A 19,110-nucleotide genomic window follows, 5' to 3' on the forward strand; every position below is an offset into this window, starting at 1 on the left:
TTTACCAGCATTGTTGTTGTTGGGTGTCAGCATGAGATTGATTTAGCAAAAGGTTTTGTTGCCTTAATAAAAATGTTTTAAGCCAGGTGCAGTGGTGCACAAGTTCCAGGCCACTCTCGACAATTTAATTAGACCCTTTCTCAAGGTAAAAATTAAAAGGATTGCAGATGTATCCCCTGGATTCAGTCCCACATATGAGAGAGAGAGAGAGAAAAGAAGTGTTAGGTCTGGGTGGTGTGTTGCTCAGTGGTAGAGCACTTTCCTAGACCCTGGGTTCAAACCCCAGTACAACAAAGAAAAAAACTTTTAAAACTGCAGATGATTTGAAAAGTTATTTCTAATTCTAAAATCTCATACTTTGGTATTCTTTTGAGGTTTCAAATCTGAGTTAAAGTATTTTCAGATTTTTTGCCCATAAAGTCTGTCAGCATCTATTACATGAGTACTATACTGTGCTGTGCACACAGTAAACTGCTGCTCACTTCATGTAACAAAGGGTAAATAGGTAAAAAGTAATAATTCTCTACTTTTGCATATGATAAGGAAATTGTTTGTTAAAGGACCCTTATGATCTTCACTGAGATATCTTACAAAAATATGTATCAAAAATATTGTCTAGTAAATATTATCTGTATACTTATTGTGCATTCCATTTTTAGCACAGTTGGAAATACCTGAGACATAAGATATCTCTGCCTTTAAGGGATTTATGATGCTGTTGTTGTAGAGACAGCATTTACACAAATGAAGCACACTGGAGGGGGATTAAAGGTTAGGAAATTTTATATTGCTGGGAGAAACATGGGAGCAGATTTTAGACAAACAATAAAATGGGTTAAGTTATATGGAATACTGAGGAGACCAGCCTTTTAGAAATAATAGTTTATATTAGGAATTGGTGTAAAATAGGATTAGATAGCTAGATTGATGTTGGATTATGAGGTCCTTATGTTGCATATGTTTGGGAAATTGACTTTTAAAGGGCTTTGGCAAGGTTAAAGTAAAACATTTTATATCCATACAGTGGAACATCGTTCATCAAGAAGAAGTACTATTGTGTGTTATAGAATGGGTGAATCCACATTTTGCCAAGTGAAAGAAGTTGCATATAAGACACCACTTACAATTTCATTTATGTGAAATGTCCTAAACAGGCAAATCCATAGAAACAGAAAATAGATTAATGGTGGCTGTGGACATAGGGTAGTGTTGGAATGGGGAATTGAATGTTAATGTGTCAAGTTTCTCTAGAGAATGATGAAAATATTTCAGAATTAAATAGTAGTGATAGTTGGAAAATCTTGGGAATGTTCCAAAAGCCAATGAATTGCACACCTCAAAGGGTGAATTATAGATCAATTTTTAGTTTATTTTTCTTTGTGATACTTTACCACTGAGCTATCTCCCTGGCCCCTATATCTCAATTTTTTAAAAAGTACATTAACAGTGAAAAAGCTGCTGATAATAAATAAATATAAGTAAATAAATCCCTTATTTTTCCTTCAGTTATTATGGGTCACCTAATAAGTGCTAAATACCAGGCCAGCTGGTGTAGCTAATGAAAATGAGCTGTGGATATACTCTTGCCTCCGGAGGTCTTCCAGTGTAGTCTGGGAGATGGACATGTAAATAGATATCATATAATATAATCTGAAAAGTTCTGCAATGAAATTTGTATTCCAGTTGTTATTGGAACACAGGAAAAAGGATAACTAATTCTTTTTTTTTTTTTTTACTTGTAAAATGCACTTTGATACATCATATATAGATGGAGAATAATTTCTCATTCTTCTGGTTGTACATGATGTAGAATCCCACTGGTCAATAGGGTAATAATGTCTGTCTGATTCATTCTACTATCTTTCCTACCCCCATACATCCTCCCCTCCCTTCACTTCCTTCCACCTAAGGATAACTAATTCTACAGGGAGATATTGTGGAAGACTTTTAGAGGTAAAGTGACAACACCTGAACTAGTTCTAAAAGTATGCATAGCAAGGCAGGAAGATCTTTGTGGATAGAGGAAGCAACACAAGCAAAAACATGGAGTTACAAGGGGAATTGTTTGGAAGGAAAACCTAGAATCCTGGAAATCATCTAGGATAAAACTAATTACCACTTATAATTTCATTTATGTGAAATGAAACTAATCATCTATCTCCCTGACTAGTATGTAGCTGAAGATTAATTAGCTTTGTCCTGAAGTCTGGATTTTGGGGATAGCTTGCATGCTTTTCTGAGATTACATTTAACTTTTCATGAATTTTTATGATAAATCTTATTTGCCATTTCAAAGTACTAATTCAGATTTTTAGTATATAACATTTTGACATGGAACGACCAGATTATCTATGTAGAACACTTAGTATAGTGCCTAAAATGTATTCAGTGACTGTTCTGTAAATGTTGTTGTTATTATTAAAAGGAAATTCTAATCATTTTCCTATTGCTTGTGTTTAACTTAAAGAATAAACAAAACCCTAAAATATCTTTAAACTCCAAGCCAAGATATTTGTATTTACTGTTTTACCCACATTTCCTTATTTATTTTCTACCTTTTATTTTTTTTTTTTTTAAATAGTGCTAGGGACTGAACCCAGGGCCTTACCACTGAGCTATTACCCCCAGCTCTATTTCTACTTTTTTTTTTTTGGTACCTGGGATTGAACCCAGGAGCGATTAACCACTGAGCCACATCCCAAGCCCTTTTTTATATTTTATTTAGAGACATAATCTTTCTGAGTTGCTTAGAACTTCGCCAAGTTGCTGAGGCTGGTTTTGAACTTACAGTCTTTCTGCCTTGACCTCCCCAGCTGCTGAGACGGCAGGCATGTGTCATCATACCCATCCTATTTTCTACACTTTAAGATATAATTATACATAGAAATAAACATCTGCTAGGCTAATCTACCATGCTAGGCTTAAAGACAGTCTATACACTTTATTGTTTATATTCGAGCATTAAAGGGACTTTTCTAGTTTAAGGGGAAATCCTCTTAAATCTGATTGGGAGCCAATATTCTGAATTCCTTCATAATAACAAGATCATTTTCTTGAGTCACCACATATTTAAAAATAGCTTTGTTGAAGTTTGACTTCTTAAAGGGTATCAAGCTATGATAAGATGGTCTCAGCTGATTACTTGGTACTCAATCCAGAAAATTCTGTTTTGTTTAAAACAAGGTAAAAGGCTTGAGTATTTTGCATCAGTTTAATGAGTTATTTCATTGGCATTTCATTCATTCAGCAGATGCTTACTGAGTATCTACTGTGTGCCAGGAGTTGTTTTATCTGTCCAACTAGTGTTTACTACCTCTTAGGAACTGTTCTAGGTACCAGGGATATGAGGGTTAACAAAACAGACAAATAATTCTCTTATATTACATTTCAGCTAATCTAATTCTTAATAGAGAACAACTCTTGCTTACTATGTCTGCCTTATTTGTCCCAAAGAATTCTACTGGTTGACTGATGTTTTTCTTGGGAACTTATTAAACAGAATTTTATTTATTTTTTTTAATTTCCTTTAGGAAAAATCTTTGTTTAAAGAGGCGTAAAAGGGACTGATGAGTCACTATATTGCCTAGTATTTGTTTTCATTTCTTGTTTCCCACACCAGAATATAAGATGTTACTATAATCTTGTAAATTAACAGTATAAGGTGATAGTGAAAATCTTAGCCTTTATGTATCACTGGAAATATCTGAAGTGTTTTCTATTAATAGCTTCACTGTTTAAGTTTATGAAAAATTTCTACAGAGGAAGACTTAACAGTCATGGATAGTGATTTACCCTCTGCCCTTTGTTATATTTTCTCTCCAGTAAAATTGGTTCTCCACCCAAGACTCCTGTAAGTAACATAACTGCTACCTCAGCTGGGCCCTCTAATGTTGGAACAGAACTGAATTCTGTGCCTCCAAAATCCAGCCCATTTCTCACTAGAGTACCAGTATACCCTCAGCATTCTGAAAACATTCAGTATTTTCAAGATCCAAGGACTCAGATACCTTTTGAAGTCCCACAGTACCCACAGACAGGTAAGTAATTTTAGATAATTCTAAGAAAAAAAAGAAACTGTCATCTAACATTTGTTATAATAAATGAGTGAATAATTTATATTTTTCTAGAATGTTTGCATTAAAAAGTTAATCTTTTTGACATTAATATGACCTGTAAGTTTTCTCCCTGATGTAAAAATCTTTGATTCTAGATGCTAGTATATAGATTTTCATTAATATATGTATTGTGAATACACAGAAAGAGACTCAATGATAGGTAATTCAAAGGGGTGGTTAAAACATGAGCTTATATGTCATCTTAACCAAAGAACAATAAAACTAGAAAACTGACAAGAGAAAAGGAGCCCAGTATCCAAGTGCATGCCTGTAATCAGAGACTCAGGCCAGCCTCAACAACTTAGCAAGATGCCGTCTCAAAATAAAAAGGGCTGGCAGAGTGGCTCCGTGGTAGAGGTTCTATGGCTTCAGTCTCTAGTACCACCAAAATAAAAAAGGAAAAGGACTTCAAATTTCTAGTGTGGCACATTGTGGGAAGCTAGATAAATGGGGGAACTACTGGAGGTTAAGGGCTAGTCAGTAAGGTTTTTATGCTTCCCGTGGTGCCACCTTCAGGCCAATAAGAATCTAAAATTGTCTCTGGTGATTACAATTACAAATGTTATATACTGTGTTTAGGCATATAGGAAGAAGACAGATCTTTTTTCTTGATTTTGCTGCTTTTCATTTGTCTTCAGCTCAGAATAATCCTTGTGCAAAAAGTTATACATCATGGTAATCTGCCACCCTTTAGTCTATGCCTGTTTTGTTTCCTTTCTTTTTAGTAAGTGATACAAAAACATAAAAATTATATATATTAATGGAGTACCATGTGATATATTGATAATGTGTTTACATTGTATTAAGGTTTAAATCAGGTTAAACATACCCATCTCCTTAAATATATATCGTTTCTTTATGATGAAAACATTCAAAAATTCTTTCTTCTAGCTTTTTGAAATATATCTAGTACATAGTTAATATCTGTAGTCACCCAAAATCCTTTCTTCTAGCTCTTTGAAATATGTGTAGTACATAATTGGTATCTATAGTCACCCTACTGTGCAGTAACACACCAGAACTTCTTACTCCTAACTAACTGTAACCCCATCTCTCTCTTCCCCCTACTCTCCCTAACCTCTGGAGAAAGTATGGTAACTATCATATATGAGATCAATTATTTAGATTCCATGTATGAGTGAGATCTTGCAATACTTGGTTTTCTGTGCTTAGGTTATGTGACTTAACATTATGATTTCCAGTTCCATCCATGTTGTCACACATGGCAGGATTTTATCCTTTTTATGGCTGAAAAGTATTCCACTGTGCATATTACCACATTTTCTTAATCTATTCATTGGTTGTTGGGCACTTAGGTTGTTTCCATTTCTTGGCTATTGTGAATAGTGCTGCAATAAACAGGGAGTGCAGATGTCTCTTCCACGTATTAATTTCCTTTCCTTGAATATAATACCAAGTAGTAGGATTTCTGGATCATATGATACTTCTATTTTTAATTATTTAAGTAACTATTATACTGTTTTCCATAATGACTATACTAATTTACTTTCTCACTAACGTGTACAAGGGTTCCCTGTTCTCCACTTCCTCACTAGCACTTGCTTATGGTTAGTGTTTTTGATAATAGCCATTCTGACTGGAGTGAGTTTGTGTTTTCCTGATTATTAGTGATGTTGAGCATTTCTGCATATACATGTTGTCCATTTGTGTGTCTTCTTTTGAAAAATGTTTATTTGGGTCTATTGCTTATATTTTTTGGGTAATTTGTTTTACTATTAAATATTCTGATACCTTTTATATTCTGGGTATTAACCCCCTCTCAGATATAAATTTTATAAATATTTTCTCTCATTCTATAGGTTGCCTTTGCACTCTGATGATTGTTTCCATTGATGAGGAAAAGCTTTATTGATACAATCCTATTGTCTGTTTTTGTCTTTGTTTCCTGTGTGCTTAAAATTATAAATTGTCTAAAAAATCCTTGCTCATTCCAATGTCCTAAAGCATTTCCCCTTTGTTTTCTTTTGGCACTTTCATAGTTAAATCTTTCGTACATTTTGAGTTGGTTTTTAGACTAGTTAGAGATAGGGATCTGGTTTCATTCTTCTGCATGTGAATGTCAAGATACCAATCAAATAGAGTCCCATGAATAACTTTTCAAGGCATTCCGTAAATTCCCTGGAATGATATGCAAATTGTATTACTTATGTATGCTTATATACAATTTTGGAAAGAAAGTGAACAATTTATATGGATTTTATAAGAGGTCTTTGACCTCTGCTCCCAAAATGGTTAATAAGATTCAATGATGTAATAATTGAAAATCTATAGCAGTGGCTACCCTAAAGGAAATCTACCAGCCATCTGTTAATAGCTCTGTCAGATGTTTTTAAGGAGCAGTTTAACAAAGTGTTAACTGTTAATGATTTTCATATAATGGTACCTTGAAAATGTGTAGCTTCTTTACAGGTAAATATCAGTGCTTACTATTGTATTTCCTCTGATTAAAGGCTACTTTAGTTTAAACCATTATAAAATGTTGAATTTTACTAAGATAACATTAAATATTCCTCTTTCCAATTTTCAAGGATACTACCCACCACCTCCAACGGTACCAGCTGGTGTGGCTCCCTGTGTTCCTCGCTTTGTGAGGTCCAATAATGTTCCAGAGTCCTCCCTCCCACCTGCTTCCATGCCATATGCCGATCATTACAGTACATTTTCCCCTCGAGATCGAATGAATTCTTCTCCTTACCAACCTCCTCCTCCTCAGCAGTATGGACCAGTTCCTCCAGTACCTTCTGGAATGTATGCTCCTGTGTACGACAGCAGGCGCATCTGGCGTCCACCCATGTACCAACGAGATGACATTATTAGAAGCAATTCTTTACCTCCAATGGATGTGATGCACTCATCTGTCTATCAGACATCTTTGAGGGAAAGATATAACTCGTTAGATGGATATTATTCAGTGGCTTGTCAGCCACCAAGTGAGCCAAGGACGACGGTGCCTTTACCAAGGGTAAGTAATAATGGAAATAGAAATGCTACTGTAGTGTAGAAAAAGAGCCAATGTATGGAGTCAAACCACCCAGACTCCTGACTTCTCCTCTTACTAATTGCTTGACTTACAAAAGTTACTTGACCTCCCTATGCTTCAGTTTTTTCTTCTGTTTGGTAGAAATAATAGTACCTACCTCATAAGGCTATTGTGAGAATTAAATTAGAAAAACAAAGCTCTTATTACTAGGCCTGATACATATGGCACATGCTCAATAAATATGTTCCAATAGGAAACTGATAGGAAGATAAAAAATGATCTCAAATATAAGGACAGAGCCTTTTTTTCAGTATCTATGTATATACAAATGACTTCACTACTAAAAAGTGCTCAGATTTCACTTAATATCAGTTGAATAAATATTAAACTTTCTGTTAAGTGTGGAGAATAGACTAGGAGACTTTCCTGCTTTTTTTTTTTTAACTTTATTTTTTTCTTGTCCCAGCAATATCATAAACTGTTTACATTATTTTCACAGAGCATAGTTGAATTTATTCACTACTCCCTAGATGATCAAGATTGTTTCTTTTATCCCCCACTTAGGAACCTTGTGGTCATTTGAAAACCAGTTGCGAGGAGCAGATACGAAGAAAGCCAGATCAGTGGGCACAGTACCACACTCAGAAAGCACCTGTCTCTTCAACTCTTCCTGTTGCAACACAGTCACCAACACCACCTTCTCCTCTATTCAGTGTAGACTTCCGCACAGATGTAAGAAAGGTTTTAATCACTTGATTTGTGGGATCGGTCAAATAGCTGACTTCAAATTATTCAAATCAGGGCTAGCTATTTGGGATATTTTGCAGTGGTTTGGTGTGCAGTTGAATTTAGTTCAATAAATAGTGAGTGTATAAACAGAATGAGTATCAACATATAACAAACATACAATGGTTAGTTAAGTATTATGAGACTCTGAAGACCATTGAGGCATAGTCCTTTACCAAGAATTCAGGATCTTTTCAGCAGTATAGTTTTTATTTTTATGCTGTGCTTTTTGTTTGTTTTATTTGGTGATACTGATCAAACCCAAAGCATTACATACTCCTTACCACTAAGGTGTACACCAAGACCCAATTGATGGATGCTTAGCATGCTGGAGGTCCTGGTTTTGACCCCAGCACCTCCCAAAATTAAGATTTATATGTGTCATTCATCGAATACTTACTCATTCCAGGCACTATACTAAGCATTTTCACAATGCTATTTTATTTAATTCTCACAAAAACCTTAAGGGGCAGGTATTATCCTTATTTTATAGATTAAGATTCCTACTCAGAGAAGGATCTTTCAGCCTATAAGTAGCTAGTATTTGTATCCCAGTCTTATCTGAGGCATTTTTCTTCTGTCCTTCACAAGAGGTCCAGAATTGCTTATTATTCCTGCCATTTACATCACTGTTAATTATTGTTCTTGGCAATATAAAACAAGTTTTTTGTGCCAGGATGATTTCAGTTTAAACTGCTGTTTTTAGTACTGTTATATTTAGAAAAAGATAGTTATTTTTTTTAAACATTTCCTCTAGTTTACTCCCCACTCCCAGAGGTTCTGATATAAAATATTTTTTTCCAAGTCTTCTCATTTTAAATTTTAAACAAACATAAATTTAGAGAATAATGAACTCCATGTACTCATCATTACCCATCATCCAGCTTCCACAACTGTCACCTTAGCCAAACTTGTTCCAACTGGATTTGGGGGGCAGAGGGTACCAGGGATTGAATTTAGGGGCACTCAACCACTGAGCCATATCCCCAGCCCTGTTTTGTATTTTATTTAAAGACAGGGTCTCACTAAGTTGCTTAGTGCCTCCCTTTTGCTGGGGCTGGCTTTGGAATTGTGATCTTCCTGCTTCAGCCTCCTAAGCTTCGGGGATTACAAGCTTGCGCCACTGTACTCTGCCCAACTGGATTATTTTGAAGTCATCCTAGATACAGTTTTTTTGCCCATAAATATTTCAGTAAAGCATGCAACTTTTAAACTAGATTCAAATTTGTCTCTCCAAACTTACACTTCCTCAAAGCAGATAAACATCTTAGCAACAGAGCAGTAGAACTGCCACTTGCTTGATAGAAAAAATATGTTTTTGCCAGGTTTAATGGCACATGCCTATAATCTCAGTGGTTTGGGAGGCTGAGACATGCGTATCACAACTTCAGAGTCATCCTCAGCAATTTGGCAAGGCCCTACACAACTTAGTTAAGACCCTGTCTCAAAATTTTAAAAAAGTAATGGGGAGGCTGGGGATGTGGCTCAGTGGTCAAGTGTAACTTAACACCTGGGTTCAATCCCTGGTACCAAAATTTAAAAAAAATATATTTTCATTTTTTTATGTACTGATTTAGGAAATAAGTATTTTCCTGAGATTCAGGTCTGCTATCAGCTAGCAAGATGACTTGGAACAAGTTATTTTAACCTTTTATTTTTATTTTATTTTATTTTATTATTTTTTTATTTTTTTTAATGTGGTGTTGAGTATCGACATCACATCAGTACTTCACAAATGCTAGGCAAGTGCTCTATTACCACTGAACCACAACCCCAGCCCCTATTTTAACGTTTTAACAATTCTCACAAATTTAGTATTCTGGTCCCTTAATATTCTTTATAGTACCTTTAAAATTTATTCTTCTCTTTTTCTAGCTCTGGAGCCACATTTGAATTCCTTCTGTTCTTTATTTAGTACTGTGTGGTTTATCAGTTATGTTCCTTTATTCACACATGTTGTTTTCTTCTCAAGAAAATTATAAACTTTAAGACATGGACTGTGATCTCTGTGCCTATGTATTTATTTTCTTTTGCCTTTTAAATTTTTTTAGCACACTCTCTTCCATGTCTACAACAGATTATAAATATTTATTGATTGGTTTTGATAATATTAGTCAGGAGTTTCTTCTCAGCACTTAAAGGACAAAGTAAAAAGAAACTGTGCTGTTATTGAAAGTACAATTGTTAATTTAATAGTTACTTTATATTAGTTAGAAGTTTGTAAGTGTAAGTTTCATACTGTCTTCCTTTTTTCTCCTCCTCTCCCCAATCAGTTCTCTGAGACTGTGAGTGGTACAAAATTTGAAGAAGATCATCTTTCCCATTATTCTCCCTGGTCCTGTGGTACCATAGGCTCCTGCATAAATGCCATCGATTCAGAGCCGAAAGATGTAATTGCTAATTCAAATGCTGTGTTAATGGTATGATTTTTCTGGGGTGGGAAATTTGGGGGTGGGGAAGATAATGCATGTTGACTCAAGTTTTAGAATGAATGGTTTTATCTTCCTGTTGCTTTGTAGTTCTGTAAGCATCAGGGTTATATTTAGGTAAGTCTGAAATAAATTGCATTTAAAGTACATGAATAGTTCTCTGGTTTAGTATAGTTGTTGGATTATTATTGAGAGCTACAGCAGGTGTTAAATTTACCAAAAAGCAACTGATTACAGATCTTTTGATAATGTATACTGTACCACTAATTCAAGTAATTGCTAGCAGTCTTTTATTGATATTCTTTGGTTTATGCAGGACCTGGACAGTGGAGATGTTAAGAGAAGAGTGCATTTATTTGAAACTCAGAGAAGGACAAAAGAAGAAGATCCAATAATTCCCTTTAGTGATGGACCTATCATCTCAAAATGGGGTGCAATTTCCCGATCTTCACGCACAGGTTACCATACTACGGATCCTGTCCAGGCTACTGCTTCCCAAGGAAGTGCAACTAAGCCCATCAGCGTATCGGGTAATCCATTTAATTAATATTTAGCCTGATATATCCTAATCTCTGTGCTTTTATTCCCCAGTCGATGAGACCAATAACATTTCCTTCCATTTAGTAATCATAGTAAACTTAGATTTAAATGGTTTAATCAGGATCTTGTAGCTAGTGGGATAAAATATACATCATTTTTGAAAAGTATAATTCACATCTGTACACTGATTTTTCATATTTCTACTCATTGTTTCTTTCTATCTTTCTATAGATTATGTCCCTTATGTCAATGCTGTTGATTCAAGGTGGAGTTCATATGGCAGTGATGCCACATCATCAGCGCACTATATTGAACGGTAACATTACTCTTAATTCTTTAGGATTCTCCATTGTCTGACTTGTTTGTGTCCTCAGAATATAAAACCTACCCTGAGTTGTCCATAAAATATGCTTAGCTAATTTGAGCTATGTAATAAATGTCTGAAGAAAAGTTTACATTGGGAATATTGACTGAAAGTTTGAGAGTTGGTCAGTCACATACAGCATATTATGGTCATTATTGCTTTGATTGCTGCATGTATTTCATTTTATTACAATAAACATATTTCTCTTTAAAGGGATAGATTCATTGTTACTGATTTATCTGGTCATAGAAAGCATTCCAGTACTGGAGACCTTTTGAGCATTGAACTTCAGCAGGTAAGCTCTATATAACTCAGTTTTGATTTTTAAAACCTAGGATGATGATTGAAAGCTATAGTTAGCAGCTAAGTTTGTTTTCCTCTCTTCTCGTGTAGGCCAAGAGTAACTCATTACTTCTTCAGAGGGAGGCTAATGCTCTTGCCATGCAACAGAAGTGGAATTCCCTGGATGAAGGCCGTCACCTTACCTTAAATCTTCTAAGCAAGGAGATTGAACTGAGAAATGGAGAGGTAAAGAAACAGAACCTCTGGGCTGGGGGTGTAGCTCAGTTGGTAGAGCTTGTCTCGCAAGCACAAGGCCCTGGGTTTAATCCCCATTACCAAAAAAAAAACCGAAACTGAACCTCTCAGCTTCATGCTATTTGCTCTCTGCTGCAGCCCATTGGTTTATACCATTATTTTAGTGCATTTTAGTGTTCCTTTTTCTGGTGGACTATTGATTACACTTAAAATTTATAGTAAAAATGAGATTGTAGTCTTAGATTTCCTAACTCATTCTTTAGTTAAATTATTGGGATTCCCACTTTAAATTAAAGGGACACCCTACAGATATAAAATTAGTATTTTTCTTATTTACAGAGTGATTATACCGAAGATGCAGCAGATACTAAGCCTGATAGAGATATTGAGTTAGAGCTTTCAGCACTTGATACTGATGAACCTGATGGACAAAGTGAACAAATTGAAGTAAGTGCCACAGTTACTTAGAAGGCTTTGTTCATTGGAAATTAGAAAGTATAAGTTACTTTGATTCCAAAGGATTAACACTTTGTTTTCCTAGGAAATCCTGGACATGCAACTTGGTATCAGTTCTCAAAATGATCAGTTGCTGAATGGAACTGCAGTTGAAAATGGGCATCCAGTCCAGCAGCACCAGAAGGAGCCACTAAAGCAGAAGAGACAGAGTTTAGGTGAAGATCATGTGATTCTGTGAGTGTTAGACAGAAAATTCATAACCAGTGGGCACAGGGCATGAATACATAGAGAAGTAGCTATTGTATTAGTTTCATTTTTGCTTCATGTTATGAGAAAAGAACTTTATATAATAGGGTAGTGATTTTTGATCAGTCTGGATTTTTAGGGGAAAAGGTGAATTTGAACTAACAGAGTAGTCCATTGTAGTAACATGAAACTTGCTTTTTTTATCGGGATAAAAGTTAGTTTGTGCTCCAACATTAGGTTAGTCTTCAGTTTGGCCATACTTCTAGGCTACAGAATGGAGAATTAGAACCTAAATGAAGTGTTTCTTGTTTTTAAAATCATTTTAAGATTTTCTTGGATACCATGTTGCCATTTTGTATAATTTCTGCCCAAAATATGAGTTTAATCTTGAACCTGACAGTTTGTATGGCCTTAAACTAATCAGTATTTTAATTTTTTATTGTATTTTTTGGAAAATGGGACTTTTTTAATGATTTTTGATACTTTTTATTGATAAAGAAGACTTGCTTTTTGCTGGGGAATCTTGAAAGTTTGATATAAATTTCATTAAGCCTATATGGTTATTCTTAAAAAGTTTTCACTTAAAGCTAATTTGTTTTCATTGTCATTTATTTTCTCTCAGGGAGGAGCAAAAAACAATTCTGCCGGTAACTTCTTGCTTTAACCAGCCACTTCCAGTGTCTATTAGCAATGCAAGTTGCCTCCCCATCACCACATCGGTCAGTGTTGGCAGCCTCATTCTGAAAACTCATGTTATGTCGGAAGATAAAAACGACTTTTTAAAACCTGTTGCAAATGGGAAGATGGTTAACAGCTAAAAGGAGGTTCATCTTTCAAATTTGTGACCACACCATGGAAGCATTTACACTAGCTTTTTATATATATAATATATATTATATAATGTATATTTTTTTTAAAAAAAAAGATATTACTGGGGGCATCCATTTCCTGTGGACTCTTTGATACTTCAAGCCCTCTTGCATTATTAGCATTATGAAAAAAAAAAAGAAAATTTACTTTACTAGGGTAATACGTTCACTTTCCAGAAGTGATTGGAATTTGGACAACATTTAACTTAAGCTTCAAGCAGCTTTTTATGAGTTTGTAGCAATCCGGTGCAGTAACTGAGCCATTTCCTACTTAAATGGCTTCTATAGAAAATTAACAACTCAGTTATTAAACTAGCAGGATCCTACAATGATACATCTAGTGAAAGTAGACTTAATTAACTTATTTATTTCTATTTTATGTTTCACTGAGAGAAATTTCCATCTCATTCCAGCTGCTTTATTTATCTTTTTCATGGGACTTTGCATGAATTTTTTTTCTTTTTTCTTTTCTTTTCTTTCTTTCTTTTTTTTTTTTTTTAATTTTGAAGAGTGGAGTTAGACGTTCTTACCATAGAATTTTACAGGGTTATATACTAGCTTTCTTTACTGCATTATATGTAGGAGTGTGGTGCAGTGCTTTTATCTGTAGCATTTAATTTTTTTGATTTTCCATTTTTCAAAAATAGTTTTTTCTGCTTTATTAATATTTACACACAGGCTACTTGTTGAAGTAATTAATTAAAAATATAACCAAGTGCCTAAGTCTTTCAGCTGATGTACTAGATATTAAATTCTCCTAAGTTATGCAGAATCGTTTTTACAATTTTGATAAATTATGCACTAATGTAATGGCAGTTTTTTAAAATGCAGATTTAAGCCTGTACATTATTGAATCTGATGACTTGGCAAAAGAATCAGGTGCTTTCAGCTTTCTTGAGAAAACCCTGTATGTAGCGTTTGCACTGACTAACAAGATGGTATTGCTGGGTTTTTAATTTAAAATAATTAATTTGGATGTTCATTGCATTATCTTGGTTAAATATTGTTTATTGTTACTTCATGTTGGGGTTTTAATTTTCCTTGTTTTCTGACTGTTAGGTTGATAAGACTATGAACCATGTATAGTAGAACATTGGCTAACATTTACTCATACTTAAAAACATGAATAATATCTGCCCTGCCATAATGTGACTGAAATTGTTTTGACTTGGCATCTGAAAGTATGCAGTATGTTCAACCAGCCGTGCCTCAGATTTGTAGGAGGTATTTTATTGAAACATAAATTTCAGTCAACATTTGAAAACAAAAGCTGGGCATTCCTTCCTGGTGATCTTGCCTATAGTTTGTCTTTTTGTTTTTCCTTCATTTCTTTAAGATTAGTTTGACTTTTATTATTATTTTTTTTAATTAACTTCTGTGAAGTTGTTTACTCTGAAAATTGTACTGGAATATTTTAAGCCAAGCTGATCTTTCACCAGGTGTACTGTATGTAAGGGCTTTTCCTGCTAGCAAGATGCTTAAACAGGATCATGTTATTGGTCGTCTGAGCTATTTAGTTATTTTACAAAACCACAGCATTGTATCAGATAAGATTTTGATAAAAGTTTTGTGCACATTTCCAGGGGTGGGAGGGTTGACATTTCCCTGAAATTTCTTGATCAGAATGAGTAAATACTGGTGTTTGATACCTGTCTTAACGAACATGCTCATAAGGTGACTGATAAGTTGTAAATATACCTGAGAAACAAAGGGGTAGTTTTGATATTCTGGTGTCAGTATGGAAGATCTTACACATTTATTTAATACTCAAATGTATGAAGATGTTTGTTTGTAGCATAACAGCACAGTAGCCTTGACTTAATTTCCTTTGGTTAGTATTATACCTTTTTGCCATGGCCAGTGCTCCCCATCCCTACAAAGACATTTTATTTATTTCACTCTGTAATCTGAAATGAATAGGAACAAGAGTTTTAAACCATGTTATTACATTAACTTATTTCTGACATTATAAATTAGCCTAGGATATTACAGGAACATGATTGTTATATAATTTATATCAGAACCTTTCTATAAATATTACATTTTAAATGCTTCCAATGTACTTTATTTGCTGTTTGTAATTCTAAAAAGGATATGCAAACCAGTCTGTCTATTTCATGGATATTTAATAGTGAGATCTTCCATGTTGAAGGTAATGTATTTTTTTTTAAGATTTTAAAATTGCTATTTTGTTACAAAATAGAGACCTATTAACAGTTCGAGAGCTCCTTATGTGCCCTCAGGGAAAGAACCCTCTGTGCAACAGAACTACACAAAACATCTTCAGCACGTTCTGAGGGTGAATATATACTACATAAATTGATCTTGTGTATTTAACCTTATCTTTTTAATTTTAAAATTGAAATTTTGAAACTTGGTTGTGCTCTGCTGGAGGGGGTTGGGATAAACTGCTTAGGTGTTTGCCTACTTGTCCAGTAAATTACATTTGCATCACTGTATGTATATACCTGCCACCTTATTGGTATGTCACAGAACATTTATATTAAAATAATGCTTGTCTTGCAGCAGGTGATCCCATAAAACATAACTCCCTATTCTTAATATGTTGCTCTCTTTCTCATTAACAACATAGGAATTGTTTCTGTGTTGAGATTATTCTGCTTTGCATCTTTCTGTATGTGGTGGCCACCTTCTGACTGTCATGGTGGATTTTAATGTGAAGTAAAGCCATTGGTTTCCTACCACTTTAGAAGAAAACAGCTCATCTAATCTTTCTTCAAAATGGTACCTACTGATGTCATAGAGGAAAATTGTACAGTCAGACCTAGAGTGTGACTTAACATTGAGGACCAGGGTCATTTGCCCCTTTTACCAACATGTTGTGATGTACACATATTTGGAATCAAAGACTACAAAGCAACAGGAGAGAAAATTTTATAATGTTGGTAACTAAACTCTGTTGCCAATCAGGAAAAAGCAATCTGAGGTCTGGAAATCGGGAAAGTGGTGGTTTCTTTCTTTCTTGTGTTTTTCTTTTTTGAATTTCTAAGTCTCATTCCAAAGTCCATTTGCCTCATTTAGATGCTATGGATGTAGTATCAGTAGTTCTTTGTGTGTGTGTGTGTGGTGTGTGTGTGGTCTCATTTCATTTTATGAATTCTGAGAAAGTTATATATGTATTTCTTCCTAGTTGGTACCCAAACAAATCAGATTCCCTTGCCTTTGCTGCAGTGACTTACTTTCAATGCCATGTGATGAACCAGTGTCACACATGAAAAGTTGTGCATTGTAATTTTCAAGAAAAGGTAGTTCGTTAGGCCAGTGACACTGATTTTCCTCCTCTGTTAGGTCTTTAGTAAGAGAATAGTAATTGAAACCTCACATACTAAAACTGAAATTGTCACTCAGATTTCAAAGTGGTGTTAAGTATATAAGTAACATTCCAGTCTTACCTATTGGCTTGAGAAAATACAAAATGCACAGAAATTCATAGGAATTTTAAATTGAATCATTTAAACATTTAAAAATATATATTCTAAAAACCATCTGCTTTGCTTTTGCATTTTGAATGTTAAAGCCCATGTTGTCTCCTTAACAGGGGTGGAATTTGTAACAGTCAGATTCCATGAGTGATTTCAATTTTGAATCTGAGTATTTCTTCCCTAGCTTCTTTAAGTCATTTTCTGAGCAGGCTGTCACCAGTATTGGTAACTGATCATTAAAGGGAAAAGTTGGATTGCAACTATGTATTAGTTTCCTGGAAGAACTTTCCCGTGTTTTAGTGAATGAAGAATGTTGATGGGATCACTTACTGTATGTAACTCCTATATAAGGACCCCTTCTGCAAGCAGAACACAAATGAGCGTGCTCATGGAGTATCCCATTTTCTGGATAAATAAGTTTGCTAGTAACTTCTTTATACTAGCAGTTTCTTTGTATCCCTTTGCTGGCAAGGGAATATAAGGAGTCAAGACCACAGATTAAAACACCCCACATTTGAGTGGAGATGTGTGTTTACTCCAAGAGCAGTTATTCCCCCCAAGTCTGAAACTAGCAGTTTGTGTGCGCGCGCGCGCATGTGTGTGTGTGTGTGTGTGTGTGTGTGTGTGTGTTTGGGTGTTTGGGGTTTTGTTTTGTTTTTTGTTTTTAACATAAAATTTAAAAAATATCCCCAAACCAGTGGAAAACAGACACTGGCTGCACTTAGTACTGCCAAAAGCCAAGGTCATTTGCACATATTCCATCAACCTTGTCAAGAATTAGGCCTCCCTTTATAACCCAAGGCATGGAAGTGCATGCATTCTCTTAGCTGGGCAAACAGTTATACTGTAGTTGTGATACAACACATGTGGCTTTTATTTGTACTGCACATATCCACTGTACAGCCACTTGGGAGTATCGTGGTTAGCTTGCAGCAACTGCTGTCTGCATTTATACTGTTTATTGCATATTCTTTTCCCTGGAAGTGAAAGAGAAATGTTTTTCTTGTTGCATTGATTACACTTTATAAATTTGCTTAGCTGGAAAGTTTGGGAAAAGAGGCCTGTTTGTCAATTGTACAACCGATTGTGAAGCTCTAGTGTGAATATTTTTACGTCTGTATTAGACATTTTCTTTGCAAATCTATTGTTCGATTGAAATGTAAATGAAATTAAAGATGGTGTACACCCATCATGTAAAAAGCAGGCACCATCTCTAAGATGGATTTAATGCTCATTTTTAAGGCATATACTCAGCTTCTATTTAAAACTATAATTTAAAATAATTCTGTACAATGAAATGGGGAATATATATATGGGAATAAATTCTATTCCATTTATTTCAATTTGAATTTCCAAATTGTAATGTTTCCCTTTGTGCTATAGGAATAGGATTAAATGGGGGAAGGCTAGGATTTATAAGGCCTGTATATGGGGGGAGGGCAGAGATGGAACAATGAGGGTTGTGATGATAGTGAATAGCAAAGAGTGAATTCTGTGTGTTTTTGCTGTAGCACTGAAGTGAAGAGATATTAGCTTTGGCTGTTCACAAAATAGAGCATCATGATTTTCAGTGTTTGAGAGAAATTTGATGGAAAAGTTTGCAGTACTTGACATGTATTTGCATGCACAAAATAAAATTATTTGTCCACCTTAAAAGTTGTTTAGTGTCAATGTTAAGTTTGTGATATATTTAATTGTCTCAATTTTCTTGTTTTTTTTTTTTTTGGCTTAACAAAGCTACCAGAACACTCCTTAAGTGGGGATTTAAATGGTCACCTGCAGGACTGGGGATGTGGTTCAGTACTAGAGTACTTTCCTAGTATACATGAGGCCCTTGGTTTGATCCCCAGCATCATTATACACACACACACACACACACACATAAAAACACACATCCATGTGTCATTGGGAAGGATCTGAAATGAATGAGTACACCCAAGGAGGCAAGGAAGTTGAAATATTCAATTCTATTTGTCACTTCATTTAAAATAGAGCACTTTTAGCCAGGTACAGTGCATATGCCTGTAATCCCAGTGGTTTAGGAATCTGAGGCAGGAGGATCACGAATTCAAAGCCAGCTTCAGCATGAGGTGCTAAGCAACTCAGTGAAACCTTGTCTCTAAGTAAAATACAAAATAGGACTGGGGATGTGGCTCAGTGGTTGAGCTTCCCTGAGTTCAATCCCCAGTAACCCCCCGCCCCACACCAAGAAACAGCACTTTTTAAGTGGAAGACAAGGATGTAGATAATAACTGAGTATGCAGTCAAGATAACTAATAACTAATGCCCACAAAATGTGTCAAAAGTATGAAGACAATTCTGTG

General features: G+C 35.0%; 1 protein-coding gene across 5 annotated transcripts in view; it reads left to right on the forward strand.

Annotated features, from left to right (window-relative positions):
* Positions 1-18,442, forward strand: part of Rc3h2 (ring finger and CCCH-type domains 2) — a 56,656-nt gene extending 38,214 nt beyond the window's left edge. For 3 of the 5 annotated variants that reach the window (XM_015497614.2, XM_048813102.1, XM_048813105.1), the window contains 11 exons: positions 3,823-4,037; positions 6,665-7,098; positions 7,681-7,848; positions 10,176-10,322; positions 10,648-10,861; positions 11,103-11,187; positions 11,449-11,530; positions 11,629-11,763; positions 12,112-12,219; positions 12,314-12,462; positions 13,097-18,442. In XM_015497614.2, coding sequence (XP_015353100.1) covers positions 3,823-4,037; positions 6,665-7,098; positions 7,681-7,848; positions 10,176-10,322; positions 10,648-10,861; positions 11,103-11,187; positions 11,449-11,530; positions 11,629-11,763; positions 12,112-12,219; positions 12,314-12,462; positions 13,097-13,292 — 1,933 coding nt within the window. In that variant the 3' untranslated portion in view covers positions 13,293-18,442. The remainder of the gene's footprint in view (positions 1-3,822; positions 4,038-6,664; positions 7,099-7,680; positions 7,849-10,175; positions 10,323-10,647; positions 10,862-11,102; positions 11,188-11,448; positions 11,531-11,628; positions 11,764-12,111; positions 12,220-12,313; positions 12,463-13,096) is intronic. The other 2 variants (XM_015497615.2, XM_048813103.1) reach the window with 2 other exon arrangements.
* Positions 18,443-19,110: the final 668 nt, after the last annotated feature.

Source organism: Marmota marmota, unplaced genomic scaffold (assembly GCF_001458135.2).
Source record: "Marmota marmota marmota unplaced genomic scaffold, marMar, whole genome shotgun sequence".
Classification (NCBI taxonomy): Eukaryota; Metazoa; Chordata; class Mammalia; order Rodentia; family Sciuridae; genus Marmota; species Marmota marmota.